This window comes from Vombatus ursinus, unplaced genomic scaffold (genome assembly GCF_900497805.2).
Source record: "Vombatus ursinus unplaced genomic scaffold, bare-nosed wombat genome assembly UNPS02014784.1, whole genome shotgun sequence".
Classification (NCBI taxonomy): Eukaryota; Metazoa; Chordata; class Mammalia; order Diprotodontia; family Vombatidae; genus Vombatus; species Vombatus ursinus.
In genome coordinates, this window is record NW_020954562.1 from 5,822,417 (window position 1) to 5,847,311 (window position 24,895).

Here is a 24,895-nt window from a genome sequence, read left to right on the forward strand (position 1 = left end):
CAGGATTTGAACCTAGGTCCTCCAAGACTAGTTTTCTTTCCAGTGCTTCCTTACTTGTTTTGTGACCATGGGCAAGTCATTTAACTCTCTGAGCCTATTTTCATATCTATAAAGTGGGCACAATACCATAATACTTAGGTGACTAGGTGGGTAAAAAATAAATGAGATAATTTATATGAAGCACTTCGTAAAACTTAAAAGCACCAAACAAATGTTAGCCATTATTACTATGCATCCTTTAAAGCCCAGGTCCTAAGTACTACCTTTTTTCTTGGATGTCTGATATTAAACCTTCCTTGTACCCTATTCTAAGGTGAGAGCAAGCTGTTTCCTTTTCTCTACTCCTTTCTCATTCTGTCTGCTTCTCTCCATCTCTCCCTTTCCCCTTCCCTCTCTCTGTCTTTCCTTCAATACCCCATCCCCATCTTCTCCCTTCCCCTCAGTTCCAACAATCCTTTGTTTTTCTAGCTTGTTCCTTGTGTGTATGTCTTACAATGGGCTCCTAGATTATAAACTCCTCGAGGACAGACACTTAGCAGAGTGCTTTTGCCCAGGTGCTTACTGAATATTAGTAGATTTAAACTGATTTTATTTATTTATAGCTCATGTTCTATATTTTTATTTATTCATGTATAGCTTATTTCAGCCTTGCTAAGATCTAATTCAGAGCATCACTGATCGCATTTTTGTTTCTTTTTCCTCCCCATTCAGTTCTTCCACCTGTGTTGGTTCCAAGACACAGTGAATATAACCCTCAGCACAGTCTGTTAGCTCAGTTCCGTAACTTGGGACAAAATGAGCCTCACATGCCACTCAATGCCACCTTCCCAGACTCTTTCCAACAACCCAACAGCCACCCTTTCCCTCATTCGCCCAGCAGCAGCTATCCGAACTCTCCAGGAAGCAGTAGCAGCACCTATCCACACTCTCCCACCAGTTCAGATCCAGGAAGTCCTTTTCAGATGCCAGGTAAGTTGTGCCTCTTCTTGATTGGGGGCCATGGAGGTTCTGTGGTATGAAATTTTGTTTCCTTCCTTCTTTCCTTCCTTTATTTTCTCTCTCTCTCTCTCTCTCTCTCTCTCTCTCTCTCTCTCTCTCTCTCCCTCCCCCTCCTTCCGGGGTGAAGTCAGGTCAGCTTTCTCTTTTTCTCGGGTGTCCAGGAGCTGAGTCACCTAACTCTAGTGACGGGTGGTGATTCTGAACCCTTGTAAAGCCTTGTTATTTCTGTGGCTGGTGGCCAGTGCTATTCCCCAAAATCGTAATCTTGAAACACAGATTTTGGCAAAAAGTAGCATCACAGGCAAGCAAGTGGATGACTAGTGGTCTGTTGTATGGTCCAATTTCTACATCAGGCACAGATGCTTAAAGGAGATTTCCTCTCTCCACCCCCAATCCCCCACCCTACTTCAATCTTAAAAGGTTTTGAAAACAGCTGCATCCTTCTGGGAGCAGTGTAGTTGTTGCAGCCTTTGGTCCTTGTGTGAGAGAGGGGTGTGTGTGTGTGTGTGTGTGTTTTATAAATGTTTTATACACATTTGCTATTATGAAAAACATAACCCCCCCTTCCACATCATCTCAATACAGGAAAGATACCAGGTTGTGAGTTCAACCTCGGGTTACTATTCCACAAAAGAAAGATATTTCCCTAGAGTTCATACCACCCCCATTTGATTAAATTTATTTGAATGGTGATGTAATCACAAGGAACAAATATACTAGAGCTAAGAAACAATTGCAACAGAGGTCCTGGAAACCATCCACTTGTTTAATGTCCTAGAGACAACAGAATTATTATTTCCCTCTTCCTCTGCCCAAGTCTTGCTTAGTGCTATCAAGTCAAAGAGAAGAATTAAATCCTCACCTTTTCCCCTTCTGAAGTTACAGAGGCAGCTGAGGCAGGGTGGGGATCAAAGCCCCATGTGTGGCTGTTAGTTCCCAAGAAGGCCAACTGAACAAACAGATATACCAAATATACTTGACATCAATAAATATTTTCCTTTCTTGGAAGGACTATGGGTGAGAATGTATTTTTAGTCCCTGAAAGGGATTCTCTCTTCTCTCTCTTCTCTTCTCTTCTCTCTCTCTCCCCCTTCCCCCTCCCTCCTTCTGTCCCTCCCTTTCCTTCCCTTTCTCCCTCTCCTTTCCTCTCTCCCCCTCTTTCTTTCTCCTTCCTCTTTTCTTTCTCTTTTTCTTCCCCTTTCTATCCTTTCCCTTCCCCCTCTCTTTTTCTTTTCCTCTCTCTCCCTTTCTCTCATCCCCCTCTCCACTTAAATTCAGCTCCAGTGCTGACTGTGCCCTAAAAATAGTCCCTTGAGGTTTTTGAGGTGGCTCTCTTCCTTTGCCTTTGTCTCAGGGCTGTGTCCTCCCAGACACACGAAGAGAAGGAAAAGTGAGTAATATAATGATCAGTTTAAGGGTTGGGTGCCCAGTGGGGGCAGGGCTAGTTTTCTAGGAAGAATGGACTGTGTTGAATAATTAATGGCCTGGGATCTGAAGAAAGAGAATGTGTTCCACTATCGGGGTGAACCATTGTTACTGGGTGCCTGGGATGGGATCATCAGGAAGGGAAAGGAACAGAGAGATGAAGTGTTAAGGGGGGAAAACGTGTTCCTGACCAGAATTGGTAAGACTATAGTTTTTTTTTCTTGATTTTAATTAAACATTTTAAAATTAACACGCTCACCTACTACCTGTTATGGTTGTTTGTTCAGTTGTGTCCAATGTTTCATGACCCCATTTGGGGTTTTCTTGGCAGAGATATTGGAGTGGTTTGTCATTTCCTTCTCCAGCTTAGCTCATTTCACAGATGAAGAAACTGAGGCAAACAGGCATAAGTGACTTGCCCAGGGTCACACAGCTAGTAAGTGTCTGAGACCAGATTTGAACTTAAGTCTTCTTGACTCCGGACCCAGTGCTCTATCTACTACCCTGTTTACTCCCTCAAAAAAATAGAAAAACAAAATCTTATAACAAATATACATAGTCAGGTAAAACTAAGTCTTACATTGACCATGTCCAAAAATGTATTCTCATTCTTCGTGTTTAGTCCTTCACTGCTCTCTGAGGAGGTAGGTAACATTCTTCTTTACTGAGAGCATAAAAAATGAGAAGAAACTTCAAAGATTTATCTAATCCAACTCTCCCATTTTACAGATGAGAGAACTAAGGCCTAGAGGGGTCAGGTGGCTTGTACAATATCATTAGATATCCTAGCGGAGTTGTGATTTGAACCCAGATCTTCTGAATGAAAATCCAGTGCCCTTTCCACTCTACCACCCTGATCTTCACAAACCATTAACTTGGTACCAGTGTTATAAGCTTCTTAGCTTTGGCCTGGATCTTGAAACCATTCCCCATATGAATCACTGCGGATCAGAGCACCTCTGTTCTGTGGATGCTCTTCTGTCCCCTGTGAGAGAATTCTCTCGGTTCATTCCCACCAGCTGGTTTGTAGAAGTTCACTGAATTTTGTCTCTGAGGAGGTTGTTTGTCTGCATTCCTGACCAGAGGTGAAGCAGTCAGCAATGCAGCTGTGGTGGAGAAATTGAATTAAAAGGAATTGGAGAGAGGGTGAAAAAGGCATCCAGAGGAGGCTGTGGAGCCCTGAGTCAGGCCTTTGAGTCATTCCCTTGAAAACTTCCTAGGCAGGCACCCTCTGTTAGCCACTGTGGGATGAGAGGCCAGAGCCAGGGTATACTTGGAGTATAATGAGTCTTTATATTTGTAATGGGCTTACACCTTCTTGTTTTCCTATTCATTCTTTCAATAACTATTAAGCATTATATGCTAGCCACTGGATACAAAGATACAAAAGAGGGAATGGTCTGCCCTGGAGGATTTAAATTGTTTGGGAAAGCTAGTTGGGAAGCACATTATTTCAGCAAAATAAGGTAGACAGGGCAAATGTTAGTCTCCACCTCTCAGAGAGGTAGACTGACTTGCTAAATCTTCCACATTTACTTAGTTTAAAAAAAGGTAGGACTAGAACCTAAATCTTTGTGACTCCCAGGCCACTGAACTCACTATTTTGTGTGACTACCTCCCCTGTCTTGGGAATCCCTAGACATAGAGAAGAAAGATAGGTCTGATAGCTTGAAACTCACAGATGCCTTCAGTGATCAAGGGCAACATCTGCTCTCATTAATGTTGTTCATTAATGTTCAGTCGTTTTCAGTCAGGTCTGAGTCTTTGTAATCCCATTTGGGTTTTCTTGGCAAAGATACTGGAGTGGTTTGTCATTTTCTTCTCCAGTCCATTTTACAGATAAGGAAACTGAGGCAAACAGGGTGAAGTGACTTGCCCAGGGTCACACAGCTAGTCAGTGTCTGAGGTCAGATGTAAGCTCAGGAAGATGAGTTTTCTTGACTGGAAGCTCTATGAACTATGGCACCACCTGCCTAGCTGCCCGCCCTAGTTAATACTTGATCCCTGAGGACATTTAGGTAGGGTGACTGGATGAAGATGGTGCAATGGATAGAACATTAGATCTGAAGTTGAGGGCCTAGGTTCAAATCCCAGCACTGCCATGTACTCTATCTGTAAAATGAAGGGTTGGTCTGGTTGACCTTATAAAGTCTAGAGTAGCTCAGAATATCCTGTGAGAGTTGTTTGGAGGCAGTTAGGTGGCACAGTGGAAAGAGCACTGGAACTGAAGTCCAGAAGTCCTGAGTTCAAATTCAGCCTCAGACACTTAGTAGTATGAGCCCCGGCAAGTCACTCAACCGCTGTCTGCCTCAGTTTCCTCATCTGTAAAATAGAGATCACAATAGCCTTACCTCTTGTGGTTGTTGTATGGGTCAAATGAGATAATATTTATAAAGCACTGAGCACATAGGAAGTCCTTAATAAATACTTGTTTCTTTCCCTCCTTTTTCCCTACTATTCAGTATGGGATAAGATTTATATGGGAGGAAGCTCCTTTTTTATTTTATGTAGGATAAATGAATATTAACAATTCTCATTGCTAAAAGCGTATCATCGTACTATTTGATCTGTAAATTGGCTAGCTGCTTTTTTGAAAAGTATCCTTAAGGATCCAAGTTAGGATTGCTGGGGCTAGCCAATTCCTCTGCTGTTAATCTGTGCTGATAGTTTGAAATGTCAGGGTTCCCAGAATGGGTGGGGAGGAGGAAGTACTGATAACCCAGCAATTGCTTCTGCTACAAGCCACTCAGTTGATAGATTGTAGTGGAGATGAATGCAGCTATTCTTTGAGCATGGACATGTTGAATAAAACAAACTTTTTAAAGCTTCTTAACCTAAGATCACAAGGGGCATCATTCAAGTGGTTTTCCTATATGCTTTTAAAATGGGAAGTGCAGCCAGTTTTTTGACGTTGGCATGCAGGGGTGTGTGTAGTAGGTGCTATGTGGGTCATTTTGAAACTAAAGGATTTGGCAAATACCAGTCTACCTCTCTATCTCCCTCACTCAGTGTAGGAAGGCAATATGGTAATTACTTTCAGAAACTATATCTAACTTCTAAATGTTCACTTTGCATAAAGACCGTGACTTCTCCTTATGTCTTGTTGGGGTGGGGTAGGCGAGTAGAGAGACAGCTGTAACTAGGAAGTCTTATGCCTTTGGCAAATTTGGGACATGGAGAGAGAGGGCTAAGGGATAGGATAGTCTGACTGGGAGTAAAGTTTCACCAGGAGACAAGCTCTCCTGTCCCCCAGAGTGCCAAGCATTTGGAGGAGAAGGTGAAGGAGGGCAACAGTAATGGGACCTTGGGGAAAGTGATCCCTGGATAGGAAGCATACCTCTCACCCAAAATGCCTATACCCTGGAACCAACCTTGGTTTCCTTGCACTCATTACTTCTCTTGGTGAATATGGAAACTTGCTTCATCCACCAAGTATGTCCAGGCTGAGAGAGAGAGAGAGAGTGAGAGAAAGTGTGTGTGAGTGTGTGTGTGTGTGTGTGTGTGTGTGTGTGTGTGTGTGTTTATTTAATCTGACTTGAAAGGATAACGTTCTGTGATTTTTTTTCCAACCTTCCAGCCGATACTCCTCCTCCTGCTTACCTTCCTCCTGAAGACCCCATGACCCAGGATGGCTCACAGCCGATGGATACAAACATGATGGCTCCTCCCATGCCTCCAGAAATAAACAGAGGAGGTAAAATGAATGGCCACTAATTAGTTTCCTTGAGCCAAAGTTTATCAAGTATAAATGTTAATGTTCCCTTTTACATTCTTTTTTGTTTTTTAATGATTTGTTATAGCCAATATTGAACATCAGTAAAATCAGTTTACTTTGTAGCTGTGTTTACATTAGATTAATGGAAATTGTACCATAAGATATGGAATATTGTTTATATTGCCCGAGGTGGACAGTGTTTTGTTTGGTTTGGGGTTTGCTGAATTTTTTTTCTTTTTCTTTTTTTTCCTTTTGTAAATCCTTGTTGAAAGGGAAGTCTTCTCTGTAGGGAAGAGGAGAGAGAGATCCAGAAATGACAAAGATAGAAGAAGAGAAGAGAATAAGCATTTATTAAGTGTCTGCTATGTGTCAGGCACTATGATGATCCTTTTACAAATATGGCTAGACTTGTAAATCCATTGATAGCCTATACTCCCCAAGGAGGAAATTCCTACCCAATCCAGATCAAAACCTTCATGGCAGCTTAACAGCTGATGATCCAAAGGTGTCAGAACGACCTGCTGCAAAACTCCATAGATCAAAATGTAATTGGAAATTTTAACAAAATGAATAAAAATGTGATACCTCATAGATAATATTAATCTGAGGTTTTCTAAGTCAATCTGGCCCTAGTTTGATACCACTGGCCTAGAGCACTGAGAGGCTAAGTGGTTTGCTCTGGGTCACACAGCCAGTATCATAAGAGGTGGTCTTCCAGCCTCCAAAGCCAGGTCTCTAAGCCACTGCGGTCCCTCTGCTTCTCATAAATGACCATGAAAGTAAAAACAAAAGGCATCAGTTTTAAAAAGAACATTTAAAAAGAGGAATTCATCCCCTAAGATATAATGGCTGATCTTACAGTCTTGGTCTTCTTTTGCATATTTGGTTCATTTGTTTGCATTCATAGACCCTCATAACGGGTCTCGTCTGTACTCTGTTCTCCCCATATGCATTCTTGTTAACATATAGAAAAGTATGATATTTGGGAGTGGCTGCATTCTCTGATCAGCCAGGTTAGACTAGCCAGATGCTCAGAATCAGTTGGGCAACAAATAGAAAACAAAAGGCCTTTTTAAAAGGAAAAGTATAAATTTGAAGGGGCAGCTGAGTGGTTCAGTGAATGGAATGCCAGGCCTAGAGTCAGGAAGACTCCTCTTCCTGAGTTCAAATCTGGTCTCAGACACCAAACAGCTATGTGACCCTGGGCAAGTCACTTAACCTGGTTTGCCTCACTTTCTTCATCTGGAAAATGAGCTGGAGAGGGAAATAGCAAACCGTTCCAGTATCTTTGCCAAGAAAACCCTGAATGGGGTCACAAAGAGTCAGAAACTATGGAAATGACTGGACAGTAACAATAAATTTGAATTTTAACTAGCCCAAAATGAATTTTAATTCTGCCCTATTATTAACCACCTATTAATTTACAATTAGAAAGGAGGGAGAATAGTATCTTTTGCCTGAAATAAGGGTGAAGGAATGCTGAGCTTAGGATGGAGATAGTAATGTGGACCTAGAAACTTGGCCGGAAAGTCCAAAATTGGAACTGAATGAAACTGGGCCTTTTGAAAAGTTCCTTTGCCTTTCTCTTATGGCACATTCAAGCTCTCCCTGAGAGAAGCAGTGTGATGCAGTAGAGAAAATGCTAGAGTTAGTCACACCTGGGTGTGTATCCTGACTTGGCTACTTCGTATCTGTGTGACCTGGGGGCAGGTTGTTTTTCCTGTCTGAATCTCAGTTGTTTCCACATTGGTAAAATGAGGAGGGTGTACTAGATCACTTGTAAGGATCTTTCTAGCCCTAAGTCTGCGATCCTCTGACTTGAACAGTATCCCTGGCTGCAGACAATAGCTGCTGACCAACCAATTAGAATTACTGCCAGTACATCTCTGCATTGCTACCATCCTCTGGCCTCACGACTGGCATTACTCTGGGAAGATCTTGGGGGTAGGAGAGTGGGAGTGTTTGGAGCCATCTGATGCAAGGATAAAGCCAAGGCCAGGCCAAGATGCCAAGTTGCAAAGGCCTAAGAGGGTGCAAGATTGGGAAAAATAACCTTGGAAGATTCCAAGGCTATCTGATCGGGAGGTGATTATCAGTAACCATGGTAGCCACGTTGGATAAGCTCCTGTCCCAAAATAGCATCTCACTAAAGAGATTTTTCTGGTACACTTGGCACAAGGCATAATTAATTCAACTTGAATGTAGCTGTTGCAAATTGAAGTAAAATGCCATTTGATTACTAGGCATGCATTGTACATCATTTATGTTGCCAGGTTTTGGTTTTGTTTTTTTTTTAAATAAAATGAAGAGATCCTTACTAGCCATGTGACCCGGAGTATTGCCTCAGTTTCCTCAAATGGGGATAATAACAGGCCCTAACTCCCAAGGTTTTTAATAAGGATCAAATGAGTCAATATTTGTAAAGGTCTTGGTACGGTGCCTGGCACATAGTAAGTGCTGTATTAAATGTTAACTATTCTCATTAAGAAGGTGGACCTTTTGGACTTGGCCAGAATTCACTAGTTAATTTTCTATTGATAGGAAGCCTGATTATCACACCGTTGCTGATATCTTCCAATCTATAAAATTGTTGACAGACTCAAAGCGCTTATACTTTGGCCCTCTTTTAGAAATGCAAAAAGTAATAAATTGGGCTTTGCACCTCTCTTCTTATGGGAGTTGTTTCCAGGCCCCTGCTGATGTCACTGTGGAATCTAGATGTTGTATTTCCAGATGCTTCTCCAGCTGTAGAAGGACTGGCTCGATCTCCTTTCTGACATAAGCATTTACCACGTAGAGCTTTGCAGTCAGAGAGAGATTTTGTGTGTCTTCCTCTAGGCACTCATTTCCAGCATAGATTTCTCAAACCTGAAAAGACCAAAAACCACAGAATAAAGAAGTGAAAAAATTAACTTCTTCCTAACACACACCTTTGAGGGTGCATTGAAATAGTGGAACAGCAGCAAGTGGAGAGGGGACATATAGACCCAGGGATAAAGTAAGCAGGGTAGCCAAGTGACCTTGGGGAATTTACAAGCCAAAACAGCTCTTTGACGCTTGTTTAATGTCATGCTTATGTCCTAGATAAGCCTAAGAAGCCTGAATTCAGGAAATGAATTTGTCTTTTAAGTAGCATTTCTCAGTTGTGGGTTGATCCTTGTAGCTCAGAAGTTTTCCTTTCTATGTTTATCAGTATTTATGTCTTATTGTAGCTCTCAGTTTTGAAAACTGCAAGTATCTGTAAAATAGAGATAATAAAAGCACTTACTTCAAAGAGTTGTGAGAATCAAATGAAGTAATATATTTGAAATGCTTTGAAAACCTTGACATACTATATAAATACTAAATATAGTAAAATCCAGGATTTAAAAAAATTGATATATTTTGTTTCTATATTAACTTTATTTCCAAATATATATGCATATGTATATATTTTAATATGTAAGTATGTTTTATTTACATATAATTTATATATTTATGTTGCACATTTAAAATATAATTTATATGTTACATGTTTAATATATTTCTGTATAATTGATTTTTAAGGTTATCAATAGTAGAACATGCACATATGTACATATATAGAACATACACATATATGTATATACATATATAGGGCATGCACATATTTATATATATATTTTAAATGATTGTATGCATATATAAATATATATACATATTATGTGTATATACATGTATGTATATTCTATTGATAGCCTTAAAAAATCAATTTTCCCTGGAAATTCTCACTTCTCCTAATAGCTCCCACCTAGATTAAAGACTCCACTGTAAAAGAAAACCAGTCTGATGATGTCTACAACAGTCTGGCCTGATAGTTCGGTACCTCTGTGTCAGGAGCAAGGAAGTATTTATCTGTTCTCTGGAACCATTATTGCTTTTTCATTTACTCAGAGTTTAATTTCCTTTTCATAATCATTCCACTTACATTGTGGATTTAAAGCTGGAAGTAACCTTTGAGCTCAGGCGCCTCTGCTCATTTTACAGATGAGAAGACTGAGGCCAAGAGAGGTGACAAACCTCGCCTAAGGTCATATGGGTGGGGTGTCATAGCCAAAATGTGAGATGGAGTCTTCTGACTCCAAGTCTACTTCTCTTTCCATTTGTTCTCTTGGTTCTTTGTCATCCATAGTAGAGTGGACATTAGTAGAGGAAAAAAAAGTTTCCATTTTTGGTGCCACCAAAAATGCTTTCAGTATTATTTTTTTCCTTTTTTCTTGTCGTTTTCTTTTCTGTTTTCCCCAAATAACTGTCATTGAAAGCATTTTATGATTTGTGGTTTCTCTGTTGACATGAAGGCAACAAACTCACAACCCCCAACCCTTCAACTCCTTTTTTAGGGATCTTTCTTTCTTTCTTTGTTTCTTCTTCTCTTTTTAACGATTATATAGATAAGACTTTTTATAAACCTCAGATCATTGTATATTGGCATATTAGATGGAAGGTTTTGTATTACTGGAATCTGTAGTCAGTGGTAAAAGAAATCTTACTACATGGAGACTTTTCTTAAAAAACCTTTTAGTTGCAAATGTTCAGGAGCCTGTTCGGTGCAGAGATTTGTTGGTCTTAAGAGACTTGACTTAACAAGCTGCATCCTGTCAGTGAAGTTGGGTAATTTCCATTGTTGGCCCATTCTGGGAATGGAGAGACAAAACGCACCTGCTCTGCATGACTTAAAGCAAATGTAAGGAAGTCCGCGTGACATCTGTGGGAGACAGATATGATTCATTCTGGAAGAATGGCCAGCTGGCAAGATTTCTTCCTGAGTTTGAGAATTGGGGCAAAGCCGTGGCCTTGAGAGTTTGTTGGCAACTTTAGAAGTAGAGTAACTTCTTACCAATAATTAAAAAGTTGTTTTAAATGGCTTTGTGGAAGCCTAGGGATACTAAGGCTCTGTGGAACTTAATCCTTTTTACACTGGCATTTCCTGGCATGTTTCCTGGCCTGAGTGTCCATCAAAGTTCTTTTCCTGCTTACTTGTTTTTTTTGTTTTTTTCTTTTTCTTTTGACACTTGTTGAATTCATGTAGATAGTAAAACCAGGTTCTAAATAGGGGCCATCTTAGGTTCTATATATTATATAGCATCCAGCTGGTGTACTATAAATATGATGACTTGAATGCCTGGCACCATTTTGGTTTACCAATTTTTTTTTCTTTAATTATATTAGGGAGTTTTATCAGCAACTGTTAGAAAACAACTAGAAATTGTGGGAGGATGGAACCTCTAGATTTAGATCTGGGAGTTGGGCTTAATTACTTACGTGACCATGGACAAGTCACTTCAACTTTTCAGCCTCAGTTTCCCTATGTTTAAAAAGAAGGGTTTAGACTAGATACTGCCTCTGAGGCCCCTTCCAGCTGTACCTCTAGGCTCCTGTGATACTTTGAATGAGAATTACTGACTTTGGATGTCTTAAAATTCTGTTTTGTTACCAGTTGCTTATCTAGAATGTCATTGCAGGATCGTAACTCAAGCTTGGAAGGAGCAGACGCTCATTCATTCCAGCTGGGGTTGACTGTAACCTTTTCTTCTTTGCAGATGTGCAGGCAGTTGCTTATGAGGAGCCCAAACACTGGTGTTCTATTGTCTACTATGAGCTCAACAACCGTGTGGGTGAAGCATTCCATGCCTCCTCCACAAGTGTGTTGGTAGATGGTTTCACTGATCCTTCCAACAACAAGAACCGGTTCTGCCTTGGGCTCCTCTCCAACGTTAACCGGAATTCTACTATTGAAAACACCAGACGGCACATTGGCAAAGGTGTGTGTGTGTGTGTGTGTGTGTGTGTGTGTGTGCGTGTGCACCATGTTCTTTCTTGAATGTTTTTCTCCCTTGCCTCTATTCCAGAGCTGACTTGCCATTCTTGTGGCAAGGGGTTCCAGCAAATATCAACACACTTTCCATTGGTTTATTGTGGTTTGTAATTTTTTTTAGGAATGTGTGTGTTACCAGGAAGTCTTTCACTTTCTAAATCATTTATTTTTATGGTCTGCTAACTCTCATAACAACATTAATTTTAATTAACTTCAATAATGGCTTCCCTATGTTCGCTGTTTCCAGAAGTTTGGCTTTTTTATAAATTGGGACAAAATCATCCATTCTTAAGAAACGTTTTTTACATGGCGCTCTTGCCTTTCCTTCCCAGCCTCCCACTTTCCCCGCCTAGGAATACAGCTTCTACACTGTCTGAGCTATTCCCACTTCTTTCTCCTAATCACGGAGAGAATGAGTATGGAGCTCATTGTAGCTTGTGCCTGTAGCTGGCTGTGGTTATAATTCACATATGTATTGCTAGCCAAGCTCCTCTGGACCGATTTACATGGCTCACATTTACTGAAAAGTAACTAGTAAAATAGAGAGGTTATCCAAGGCACCAAGAATTTGTGATTTGCCCGTAGTGTCACAGCTAGTGTTTGTCAGATACTTGAACCCATCTATCTAAAGCTACCTTCTATCTACTTTACCACTCTACCTCGGAATTCCGGGTTATTTGTTATTCTGTATCAGTGGAGGGATTTTCAACACCAGAAGACTTACTGGTGAGCCTTTCCCACACTTAAGAAATCACAGGTATGGACCAAATCCCTTGTTTCATAGCACTTTTGTTTCATTCACCTTTTAAGGAATTTTGAATCTCAGCCCAGGGTTTTCTCTAACCTCCAATTGGAGATTTTATTGTTGAGTCGTTTCAGTCATGCCCAACTCTTTGTGACCCCATTTGGTGTTTTCTTGGCAAAGATACTGGAGTGGTTGTCCATTTCTTTCTCCAGTTCATTTTCCAGATGAGGAAAACGAGGCAAACAGGGTTAAGTGACTTGACACTTAGCCTAGGGTCATGCATCTAGTAAGTGTCTGAGGCCATATTTGAACTCAGGAAGATGAGTCTTCTTGACTCCAGGCCTGGCACTCTATTCACTGTGCCACCTAGCTGCCCTGTTGGAGCTTGATTACATGCAATTTAGAAACCATCTAGAGCCTTTCTCCTCATTTTATGGTTAAGGAAATTGAGGCCTTGAGGAGTGCAGTGATTTGCCCAAACTCAGAAAAACAATAAGTGAGATGGATGGGATTTGAATCCAGGTCTGATTTCAAATGGAAATATCATGTGGCCCCATGGATAAAGAGCCGGCTTTGAAGTGAGGCACACCTGGGGTTCAAATGCTTCTCTAACATCTAATAAACATCTTAGACCCCTGGCAACTCTCTAAGATTATGAACAAGCAGTGTCACATGGTGCATTGGAAAACTGCTGACTTTTAGAATCTAGCAAGAAAGGGTTCAAATCTCAGCTCTGCTACTTAATATCTATAGGATCTGGGCCATATTACTTCACTTCAGTGGGTCTCAGTTCCTTATCTGTCAAGCAAGGGGACTGCCAGACTTTATAAGTAGAGAGAATTGGGTCGACTGAGGACCCCACAGTTCCAGCCCCTCCTTCCCAATACAAACGAGGGAGGCTGTGTGTGAGGGGAAGGGTAGGTGGTAATTGGCTCCTTCACAACTACTTAGTTATTCCAAAATGTCATTTAAATTCATGTTGTAATAACCATATGTATCAATTTCCAAAAAAATTGGGACAGAGTAGATAGATAAAATGTTGAGCTTATCCCACGTTCCTTATGGCAGTGATCTAAGGAGAAGGTTAAAAGGTTGGGACTTCACCAGATTTTAAAAATAATGTCTGTTACTTAAAGAAATGTCTTCTAGAAACCTTAAGACTCTTTCAGAGTCAACCTCCTTGTCCCTTTTATTTCCATCTTAATTTTTTAAATCTGTGAAACCGATTTAGACTTATAGCAGTGACCTGTTCCCTCCCCAGTCCCTAGCCTTAACTGGGGAAACAGATGGTTCTGTTCAGTAACATTCCAGAGTTTGGAGTGTGGTAGTAGACATGGTGGCCATTGAATGCGTTGATTACAACACATCTCAAAGAGTTCACTCTTGGCACATTAGGTGTGAGCTGCAGATGTTTTCCCACATTCCAGTTGAGGCTTTGGTTTCATCCACCTTGTAAGGAATTTTGGATCTCAGATCAGGGATGCTCTCTAACCTCCATTTGCACCACACCAATAATGTGTCCCACAGAAGCCCCTGGGTGGTACTTAGTGATGGGCCTGGCATTTGCTCAGTGGCATTCTCATTTGAACAACTGAGGGGGTTGGACTGGGTAACTTTGCAGGCATAGTGAAAGGACCTCATTTAAATCCCTTTGAAAAGACTGGCCAACAGTAATAACCTTTAAAAGGAGGCTCCATTTTCTAGTCTCTTCTTAGGCTCAGAAGCGGTCCTCTACCTTTATGACTCAATCTCTAGCAGTTTTGAAGAAAATGGGCATGTGAATATTTATGCAGATCCACCTGACCTTATACACATAGTGATTCTTCTATGGGATAAGGGCCTTTGCTTGAACTAAGCTATATTCCAGTTAACTGCAGGCTATGACCTATTTACAGACACCCTGGATTGAGGACTCTTTACAGGGCAGCCTATTTAAATTAATCTCCTTTAATTCATCATGACACAGGTGTGGGGTCAGATCTCTCTAAATGTTTCCCCGCCTTCTTTTTCTTTTCTCCTTAAAAAAAAAATTTACTGTGCTTACTTTCAAAGCAGAGTTAGATCAGTTTCTTAATGCTGCTGGGACCAGGGCTCTCACAGGAAGGTGTGTGAAGCAGGTGGTAGGCTCAGGGAGATCAGCTTTCACCCGGTGTGAATCATTTTTCCCCCTAGGTCAGAAAAGCTTTTCCTGACCTAGCATCTGTGTGGCTTTCATTCATCAGCACTTCCTTCACCTGTGCCTCTCTGTTTTCTCAACTTCTCTATCTCTTCCAAATAATACCTCGATTTCCAACCCTCACACGGCAGAGCCACCAACCAAGGGCTACCGAATGTCACCTTGGTCATTGTGGTTGGTGGAGGGATGGAAAATGTGAGATGTCACTTAAAAATAAGCAAGAACTTGTGGAATAGGAATGCTCTTGGGTTTGGCATTAAATAAAAATGAAGAACGTGGTTAATTTAACATTTTCTAATAGAATGTTGTAGCCATGCCAGGATTGGAGTTTAGTTGTCATAACTAATAAGCTTTGCATCAGTTTTTCCAACACTAGATATTGTGCTTGCAGGCATTTTATATATTTATTTGTACTTTAATGATACCCCTAAAGATCATTAGTTTGACAGCAATTATAACTATTTTGGAAAAATTACCCTTTTTTAAAGGCAGCTGGGGCAGCTAGGTGGTGGTACAGTAGATAGAGTGCCAGACCTGAAGTCAGGAAGACGCATCTTCCTGAATTCAAATCTGGGCTCAGACACTTACTAGTTGTGTGACCCTGGGCAAGTCACTTAACCCTGTTTGCCTCATTTTCCTCATCTGGAAAATGAGCTAGAGAAGAAATGGCAAACCTCTCTAGTATCTTTACCAAGAAAACCCCAAATTGGGTCACAAAGAGTTGAACATGACTGAAATGACTTAAAAATAGCAACAAAGTCAGCTGGATGGCACAATAGGGTGCCGAAGTCAGGAAGACCTCCAACCCTTATTAGCTGTGTGACCCTGGGCAAGTCAGCCTGCCTCAGTTTCCTCTTCTGTAAAATGAGGTTAATAACAGCATGTGTCTTTTGTGAGGACCAAATGAAATAAAGTACCTTGTAAACCTTAAAGTGCTATATAAATAGCATTACTATTATTATTTGATTATTATATCAAGTTTGGAACAAAGTGTGAGCTGCTGTTTTTCAGCCCAAAAAGAAAATCAAGAGTCTCTTAACTGCTTCATTGCTTCTTTAAAAAAAAAAAGCTTCTATTTCTGCTTTCTACTTTTAGGTGCCACTCCTTTCTAGATATTGCTCTTCTCTCTGTCTCTTCTCCCAACTCCACTTCCTTGCAAAAGCTGAATCCTCTCTTGTCTAAGGAGGCAGCTGGTGGTGCAATGGTCAGTGTTGGTCCTAGACTGGAAGGTCTGAGTTCACATCTGGCCTCAGACACTAATTGTTTGGCCTCTGTTTGCCTTAACTTCCTCAACTATAAAATGCAGATAATTTATAGCACCCACCTGCCGGGATTGTTGTGAGAATCCAGTGAGAAAATATTTGAGAAAAATGCTTAACACAGTACCTGGCACATAGTAGGGGCTTATATAAATGCTTATACCTTTCCCTTCCCCCTATTAAAGATAAAAAAAGGAAAAAGAGAGATTCCATGGCAGTGTCTGTGTTATTCTGCTTCTGTAGCCCCCTGACCTCCTGCTGATGTATGTGAAGAGAGGGGAAGTACATTTTCATCATCTCTTCTCTGACACACACTCCCATTTTTGTTTCCCTTATAAGTGATTCCCCCCTCCCCCAAACCTCATCTGCATAGTGTATCTGCTCTCCTTTCTCCCAGTTCTTGCTCGGCTGATTCTTGCTTCTCTCTCAGGTGTTCACCTGTATTACGTCGGAGGGGAAGTCTATGCAGAGTGCCTGAGTGACAGTAGCATCTTTGTTCAGAGCCGCAATTGCAACTACCACCATGGCTTTCACCCCACCACCGTGTGCAAGATCCCCAGTGGCTGCAGCCTAAAGATTTTCAACAACCAGGAGTTTGCCCAGCTGTTGGCCCAGTCAGTCAACCATGGCTTTGAGACGGTCTATGAGCTCACAAAGATGTGCACGATCCGGATGAGCTTCGTGAAGGTGGGCAGCCCCCTCTCGGCAGCTTCCCTGGCAAAAGCCCCTTTGGAAATGGGCTGGTTGGGGGAAGAAGGGAGGCCTTGGAGCTCCAGGAAGAATCTCCCTGTGTCATAAGTTTTCTATGACTCTTCTTTCCTAGAGTTCAGAGAGGCTGGCCTTAGGAATTAGGAAGACTTGGATTCTTTTCCTGGCCCTGCCACATTCCATCGGTGATCTTGGGCAGCATTTTATTGGAAAAGTTAGAGACATTTCAGATGTGTAGAGAAAGTATACTTACATAGGAGTTCTCCTACCCCAGTGAAATCACGTTTCCCTCCCTCAACACACACACACACACACATTGCTGGGAGTTTAAGGTTATCTCTGGATTTGGATATAAATACACATATATTTATATATAAACATAAAAATAAATGTTACATATAAGTATGAATTTATATACAGGCATATATAAATGCTCACATAACATTCAGATATATACACCCATCTATCTGTCTGTCTATTTATCAACCTGTTTCCATATCCGGAGATAGTCTTCACCCCCAGCAATTTCCAGCTATTTCATAGATATCTAATTCTCTCCATGGCATAGGATACTAAAAAAAAACTTGATGCATTGTCCCTCTTCATAATTTAAAAGGTTGATTTTTAAAGTCGAAATCTATAACAGTTTCTCTCAGATGTGTTTGACTTTATAGAGGTAATTTTCAGAGATGTAAATGATGGAAATCTCATCCAACTTAAAGCATTCCTATCTTATTAAAAGTGTTAAGAACATGGAGACTTCATCAACTCCATTCTCTGCTGGGATGGAGCACCCTGCCTGCCAGGCTGGTGCTGTGCAATAGAGAACCTTATGTTTGGGCCAGAATATATAGTGATGGAATTCATTCTCTAGGATCTCCTTCCTTGTTTTCTTGTTCCTCCCATATGCATTTTCTAGTACTTCTTTAAAGATAATACTTGTGTTTTTTGTGTTTCAGGGATAAATCTTGTGTTTTAGGGATAAATAAATGACTCATTTGTTTTTGGTTTTTGTTTTTTCTCCTCTTTTTCCTTCTCTTCCTTCATCCTCTTCTTCTCCTCCTCTTAAATCTAGACTTTTTTTTTTAAGCTCATCATGATTTTCAGTAGCTATTACCAGGCGCCATGGTCCCCTCGTGGTTGTGATTTGTCCTTTCTTGAAGAGGACCGTGACATCAGAAAAATGATGCCATGACTTGCAAATGGATTGGCTTTAAGTGAGGGAGGGCTGTGCAAAGTCACCAGCCTCACTTTCTCCTCCAGAGCCATCTGGGTCCAGTGGCCAGATATAGGTCAGGACAACTGGAGATAGCCCAGGATGCAGTGGGAGACCTTGGCCCTTTTAAGCTGAGGTCTTTTAAGCTAAATTCTCACTTTGACTGAGGCAATGTCCATTCAGTAATTAGGGCTGTTTAAATGTTTCATGCCCTTAGCCATGAAGTTGAGGTGGAAAAGGTTTATGCAGTAATTTATTTCTGTTGTTTCTACTTGTGATATCAGGAAAAATTATAAGAAGCCATTGAATTTTTTTTGGTGTCTGAACCTGAGATTTTATTAGTGTGGGGTGCTACCCATGTGGCAGCTCCTTCTGTTGCAGGCCAGTCTGTAAGATACATTTAAAGAATTGCCTGGGGGCTCTGAAAGGTTGCGACTTGCCTTGGTCACAGGTTAGTGTGTGTATGTCAGAGACGGGAACTTCAACCCACATTTTCTTGATTCCAAGGGCAGTTTTTTAAATGGGTATTTAAATACTAGTTGAGGTTTCTACATGATTTGGTGGCAGATTGGAGGCAAAATGACTTCTTATCCCTGAATTAATTCCCTAGGAGGCAGATGCATGGAGAAAATTGAAGAAGTAGTCCTGCCTTCTGTTACTTTGGGAAACCTCCCTGCCTAATTATACACCTGGGTGGGGCCCGGCCCATAGCCTTTTATGTCCTGTCTTCAGAAGCTTTACCCCACTTGTTGTTAAACCTGTTCTGAATGGTATTAATTTCTGGGGATGATTTGGAGAACTATTTGTTAATTAGCCTGCTAGTAAGGAAGCCTTTTTTCAAGTGAAGCACAGGGCATTTTTAATTTTTATTTTTTTTCTGTTCTCTGGCCATTCAAGCAGTTTGTTGATATGTTAGACGTTAATGGTTTCCTTCTCTAAATCTGCCTTCTGCATGTGTGTTCTCTTGAAAGATTGAAAAAAGCTGATCAATTTAATAGGTTTCTGCATGTGCCAGTCTTTCTCAAATTGGTTTATGTCAAACTTCACTGTGTTATTTTTCTGTTTGTGCATGCACATGGGCATAATTTTCTTTTTCAAGGGATCTCATTGTAGGAGTGCACTCTTGTTTTCAGGGGTGACCAATATGATAATGCAGTATTGTCCCCTCAAGACCCTATGAATTTGTTTCTGATGAGCATTGAGTACTGTTTTGGCTTTACACAAGAATTCAGTGCTTTAAGACATTTTCATTCCAACTTGTTATTTTTATCAGAGTGGGCAGATCCCCATGTGGAAAATCCCTCCATATGCAAATCAGCTACTCCTGTTATATTGGGCAAATCACTTTACATCTCTGGCCTTGGAAAAGAGGTGCTCTTTTCTCATAGGCTTTGGTAAGATTTAGATCTAGAAGTGTCTGTACAGATCCTCTAGCTGTACCCTTTAATTATGCAAATATGGAAACAGAAGTTTGGTGATGGGGGGAGGGCAGGTTATACAGGGAATAAGTAGCAGAATCTTAAAATCCAGTGTTCTTGCCATAGATGAGTTTTTACATGACCTCCCATTTCGGCTCTAAAACCCTGTGATTTCTCCAAGAATATTATTCTGAATACTTAGTTTGGAAAGACATGACTTAGTTACTCTGAACTGGTACTTTTGTGTATGCCAAAAAAAAAATAATTGCAAACCAAAAATCATGTCAGTTTTGTTTTTATTTTTTACATTTAATATTTAACCAAGCAACACTGAATTTTATAACATGAATTTGTTAAGTACCCATTTATGAATGAATGAAATGAATGAGGGGAAAAAGCATTTATTAAGTGCTTATTCTATGCAAAGCATTGTTCTAAATGCTGGGGACACAACTAGAAAAGTAAGACAATCTCTGCTCCCAAGGAACTCATTCTACTGGAGGGCAATACATCTGGAAGGCTTCAGCTGCAAATTAACTGGAAGGGTCTCATGGTCCTTTGGGTGGAGGGGTAAAACAGATGGATAATGGCTTTTCTTTATGTCATTTCTGCTGATAAAATCACATCAGTTTCTGATGTTGAACCATGTGACAGGGCCAAGGACTTTGGGTGACAATTTTCTTGTGTGCTAAACATTTCCTAATGGGATAACTGACCAAGGAGGCCCTATTGATATCACGAAGAATCACTAGATGTTAACAAAAACAGCCAGGGTAGTTTTTCTCCCTTCCCTTTTGGAAACAGATACTTTGGTCCTAATAATAATAATTACAGCTCTTTCTCACTAGAACCTTGTGCTGATCATAATAATCCCCATTTTACAGAAGAAGTAACTGAGGCTCATAGAGTTCAAGTGACTTGCCTAAGGAGTCATACAGTAAGTATCACAGATAGGGCTAGAAATCTAGCTCTTGTGACTCCAAGCTCATTGTCTGGTTCCTATTTGGCCATATTGATACCATACCCTCTTCATACATTGATCGGGGAAGGACTTGATTAAAGTAGCCTTTTGTAGGTGATACATTTAAAAAATGTTCATTTTGGGGCTTTAATATAGATTCAAGATGGCAACAACATATAAACTTGTTTTGCATTTAAAATTTTCTTTGATATCTTTTTTTATATAACTTTTATTTCCAAAAACATGCTTGCCCTCCTCCTCTCCCACTACACAGGGAGCCATCACTTGTAGCTTAAAAAAAAAAAAAGAAGAAGAAGGAGAAGGAAATAAGAGGAAGCGTCTCAGCAGAATTTAACCCAACTTATCATCTGCTGGTTATCTGCCATGGAACAGGAGCTTTAAAAAATCCAAACTATATAGATTTATGGGATTTGCCTTTTAAGTCTACCAGAAATCCACTCAAAGAACCCCCTTGAAGACCATCACCCTAACATTAGTTTTGCCAGTTTAGTAACAGGATAGTGGTGATCATCTTCTGCGTGGGGAGACTGGGCTACATTTCTTTTGAGCCTGGGAGAATCCTAGAAAGCTGTGATTTCAGGGCACAGTCATGAGGTAGCTTGATCATTTTCTCTGGCATCTCTAATAGAGAGATAATCGAGCAGGGCTCCTTTTGGCAATTTTGGCACACTCTTTGCAAGTCTGCTTGAGAAGCGTGGTTCTACAGGAACTGATCATTAAGCTGTTGCTGCTGAAATGGCCAGTGAGGGGTGAAAGGAGCTAGTGAACTGGAACTGCTGGGACAAAGAGCTGTGTATGGGTATATAGGTCATAAGGTCATAGATTTAGAGCTGCAGGGTGTCTTTTAGCAGAAGCAAGCTATGCTTCCCCCTACTCCCATTTAATAAATGATCTAGTTAAGGCCCAGAGAGAGAGATTAAGTGACTTGCCTAGTGCCAGATGGGTAGTCATTGATAGGGACTAGATGTGAACCCAGGCCCTCAGACTCCAAATCTTTTCCTCTTCCCCTGTACCCCACTGCCTCCAAAATGAGGTAGAAAAACCTGGAGAATATTAATTTAGGGAGCTGTCATCTCTAGTCTTTGAATGGATCCTATAGAACCATATGACAATCTCATTGTCTGTAATAAAGGGCAATTGAGGGGTGGATAGAAGAACAAGACTGTTTGTAGAGAATAGGAGGGTATACTTAATGTTAGGGAGTCAAGAACTCACAAGATTAGTGACAAATAAGTTTTTTGGCAAAACCTGAACCTTTTATTCTGTGAGACATTCTTGTCAGTGGGTTGCTGGACCCTTGACTGTTTATTGGTAAAAACATAAAATTGTGCTTCATTTTGAATATGCCTAGGGAAAACTTGAGAGGCAGCTAGGTGACTCAGTGGATAGAGTACTGGAGTGCCTGGAGTCAGAAAGACCTGAGTTCAAATCCTGCCTTAGATGCTCACTAACTGTGTGACCCTGGGCAAGTCACTTAACTTCTGTTTGCCTTAATTCACTGGGGTGGGAAATGGCAAACCACTCTAGTATCTTTGCCAAGAAAACCCTATATGGGGTAATGAAGCGTCAAACATGACTGAACGACTGAATAACGGAAAAATTATTGAAAGTTTTTTGATTGTTGGTTTGTTTTTTTTATTGTTGAACCAAAACCAAGTGAGAAGTCACCAGCAAAGTTCCCCATCCCCAGTAGCCAAGTTTTCCTTCCTCCATTTCCGTCCAGACAGACAGATTCCCTTTTTTATATGCTCCAGGAAGGCCTCAAGAAGATATAGTGGGGGTGTAAAGATTTGAGTTGGCCTGGTAACCCTGGTGGATAGTAAACTATGCAGAATCCATGGTAATTTTAAGAAAACATATTCTTTCTTTTAATTTTCCTTATGGATGTTGATTTTTCCAGTCAAATGTAGTTTCTGTGTAGTAGGTAGAACAATATAGTAAAAACACAGAGATTATTCAGAAAACTAGTTTGCAGTGTTAATCATGGGATATTACACAAAATAGAAACAGCTTTTGATAGTATTATACATCATTTAGTCTGTGAATCAGAATGTATGTAACTGAGTCGTGGTCCCAGATTCCATTAATGGTTTTCTGCCTTCCTGCCCCAAACTCAGCAAAACACTTCTTTTCCTACATTTTATTGTCTGAAAAATCTTCCTGCTGTGCACTTCAAGAGGTACTGATGAATATCTAGAGGAGGAACTTTCTTACTTTTAAAAACTAAATCATAGCACATAGTGCTTATGGACTTGACATCATTCTTCTGGACAGAGCTCTAACTAGGAATTTCTATACCTGAGGCAAGAGGTGGGAAAGGTGCCTTTAGTTTCTGGGGAGAAGAGACATGGGGGCTGGCATGAGGCCAGGAGCTCAGCTGCAGCAGGCAGAGCAGGGAATGACAGGCAAACTATCTGGTAGCTTCCCAGTTTAGCTAATTATTGTTAAATAGGTGCTTGTTAGGCCTTTAATGGTGGGTCTAGGGGCCCCTAGGGATGGTGCAAGGGACTGGCACACCCTTTCCCATCCACCCCTCTGCATCTCCGCTCTCCCTCTCACACATGTCCACACATATTGACAACGCATGCTAGAGCCAGGGCAGCCTACCCGTAGTTGCTCGAAGACAGCTCTCTACCTCCCCTCTCTGGGCCTTCACACTGGCTGTCTCCATGCCTGAAATGCTCTACCCCTTGACTTCCTCATAGCTTGTCTAGCTTCCTTTGAACCTCAGCTCAAATCCTGCCTTCTGTAGGAAACCTTTCTCTATCTCTCCTCCATTCCCTTTCCCACTGAGATTACTTTTCTTTCATTCTGTATGTAACTCTGTATGTGCATAATTATTTACAGGTACACTTGTTCCTTGTGGGTAAGAACAGTATTTTTTGTCTTTCTTTGTATCTCCTTTGCTTAAAATAGTGCCATGGTACCTGGTAAGCATTTAATAAGTGGTAGTTGACTGACTTGCTATTTTAATTAACCATTCCAGGTGATTCCTGGGCCATCCCCTTGCTTTCTTTCACTCCCGTGCCCAAGTACTCAGCATCAGCCTGTAGAAAGCTCACATAGTTCAGGACACCTGGTCACTGTTTCCATCTCTTCCCACCCCCAACCTGCCTCCTGGCTTCAGCCTCAGTGGGAGTTGCCCAAAGTGTATGGGATGTCACAGCCCTAAAGGAAGAAGAGATGCTTGGTTTTTTTTTCAGTTTCCCCAATCCTGTTGGAGGAACAACACCATACCATGGTAGCTAATCTTGGAGTTTCTATCCCTTGATGCCCTTAGTCTTCATTACATGACCCTGGAGCTTCTTGCCAGTGGGGTGGCTTTTGACCCAAATCTAAATTCAGTGACCACTCAATCCAGTATCAATTTTGAGGGTGGTGGTGGAATTAGTTGATTAAGGTGTTCTGACCAGCCACCTCACCTGTAGCAAGAGCATTTAATTTAATTAGATCATGGATACTAGGCTGTCTTCACGTGAATATGAGGATAATCCTTGTACTATTTAACTAATAGTGTTATTAGAGGGAACAAGTGAGTGGGAATTTGGAGCACTTTGTAACTCTAAAACTGCTCTTAATTAGGAGTCTTCATGGATAGTATTGAGAAAGATAAAATATCTCTATCCATTATTGCCATTAAAAAAGTGTAGGCATTGAAGTAATAATTTACTTTATCGTAATAATTTAACTGTGTTTAAATTACATAAGTAATAAATTCTTTAAATATAATAAATAAAATAACAAATAAATAATAAAAATACATACATATAATTTAAATTGTAATTTAAAGTAATAATTTACTTTATTGTGTCTTAAGGTCAAGTATGCTCCCATGCAACCCACTCTCCCATGGTGAGAGTTGCTAGGGCTAAAAAGTTGCTCAAACTGACCAACCTGATGAGCAACCACAGATAGCTAGGGCTTTCCAGATTGGGGAGGACCCAAGCAAGTTTGTGCTCCACTGTTAACTTGGCTTCAAGAACCACATCACTTCTCTAGAAACCAATTGCCATATCAGAGGAGGGCCCAATGCCGGTGCTGATGCTGCTTTTTTAAAAGCGTTCTGCTGGAACACCTGCATATATGGTATAAGACCAGAGCTTGGTGGCTTGCTTTGTTTTGGTTTTGCTTCACTAGGAATGTGCTTTCCTACAGGTACTTTGTCTTTCTAAATTAAATGGTTCATCTTTCCCAACTGATGGATCGATCTTCTCCAAAGTCTCTATTTGTAGTCCCCCCTCCCTCTCAGTATTTCAGCTCTTTTCCTTTCCTAGTTAATCTAATATTTCAGAATATCCATGAAACCATCATTTGAAGGTCTCTACTAGTGGAGATTGCAAGCCTTACGTGATCATTTACATAAGGTGCTGTACCCAAAGACATTCATAACTTGAGGACTAACTTTTTGGAAGTAAGCCT

At 40.7% G+C, this 24,895-nt stretch overlaps 1 protein-coding gene across 2 annotated transcripts in view; it reads left to right on the forward strand.

Annotated features, from left to right (window-relative positions):
* SMAD1 (SMAD family member 1) overlaps positions 1-24,895 on the forward strand; it is a 91,972-nt gene that overhangs the window by 65,092 nt on the left and 1,985 nt on the right. For both annotated transcript variants that reach the window (XM_027866985.1, XM_027866984.1), the window contains 4 exons: positions 712-969; positions 6,002-6,118; positions 11,698-11,919; positions 16,583-16,839. In XM_027866985.1, coding sequence (XP_027722786.1) covers positions 712-969; positions 6,002-6,118; positions 11,698-11,919; positions 16,583-16,839 — 854 coding nt within the window. The remainder of the gene's footprint in view (positions 1-711; positions 970-6,001; positions 6,119-11,697; positions 11,920-16,582; positions 16,840-24,895) is intronic.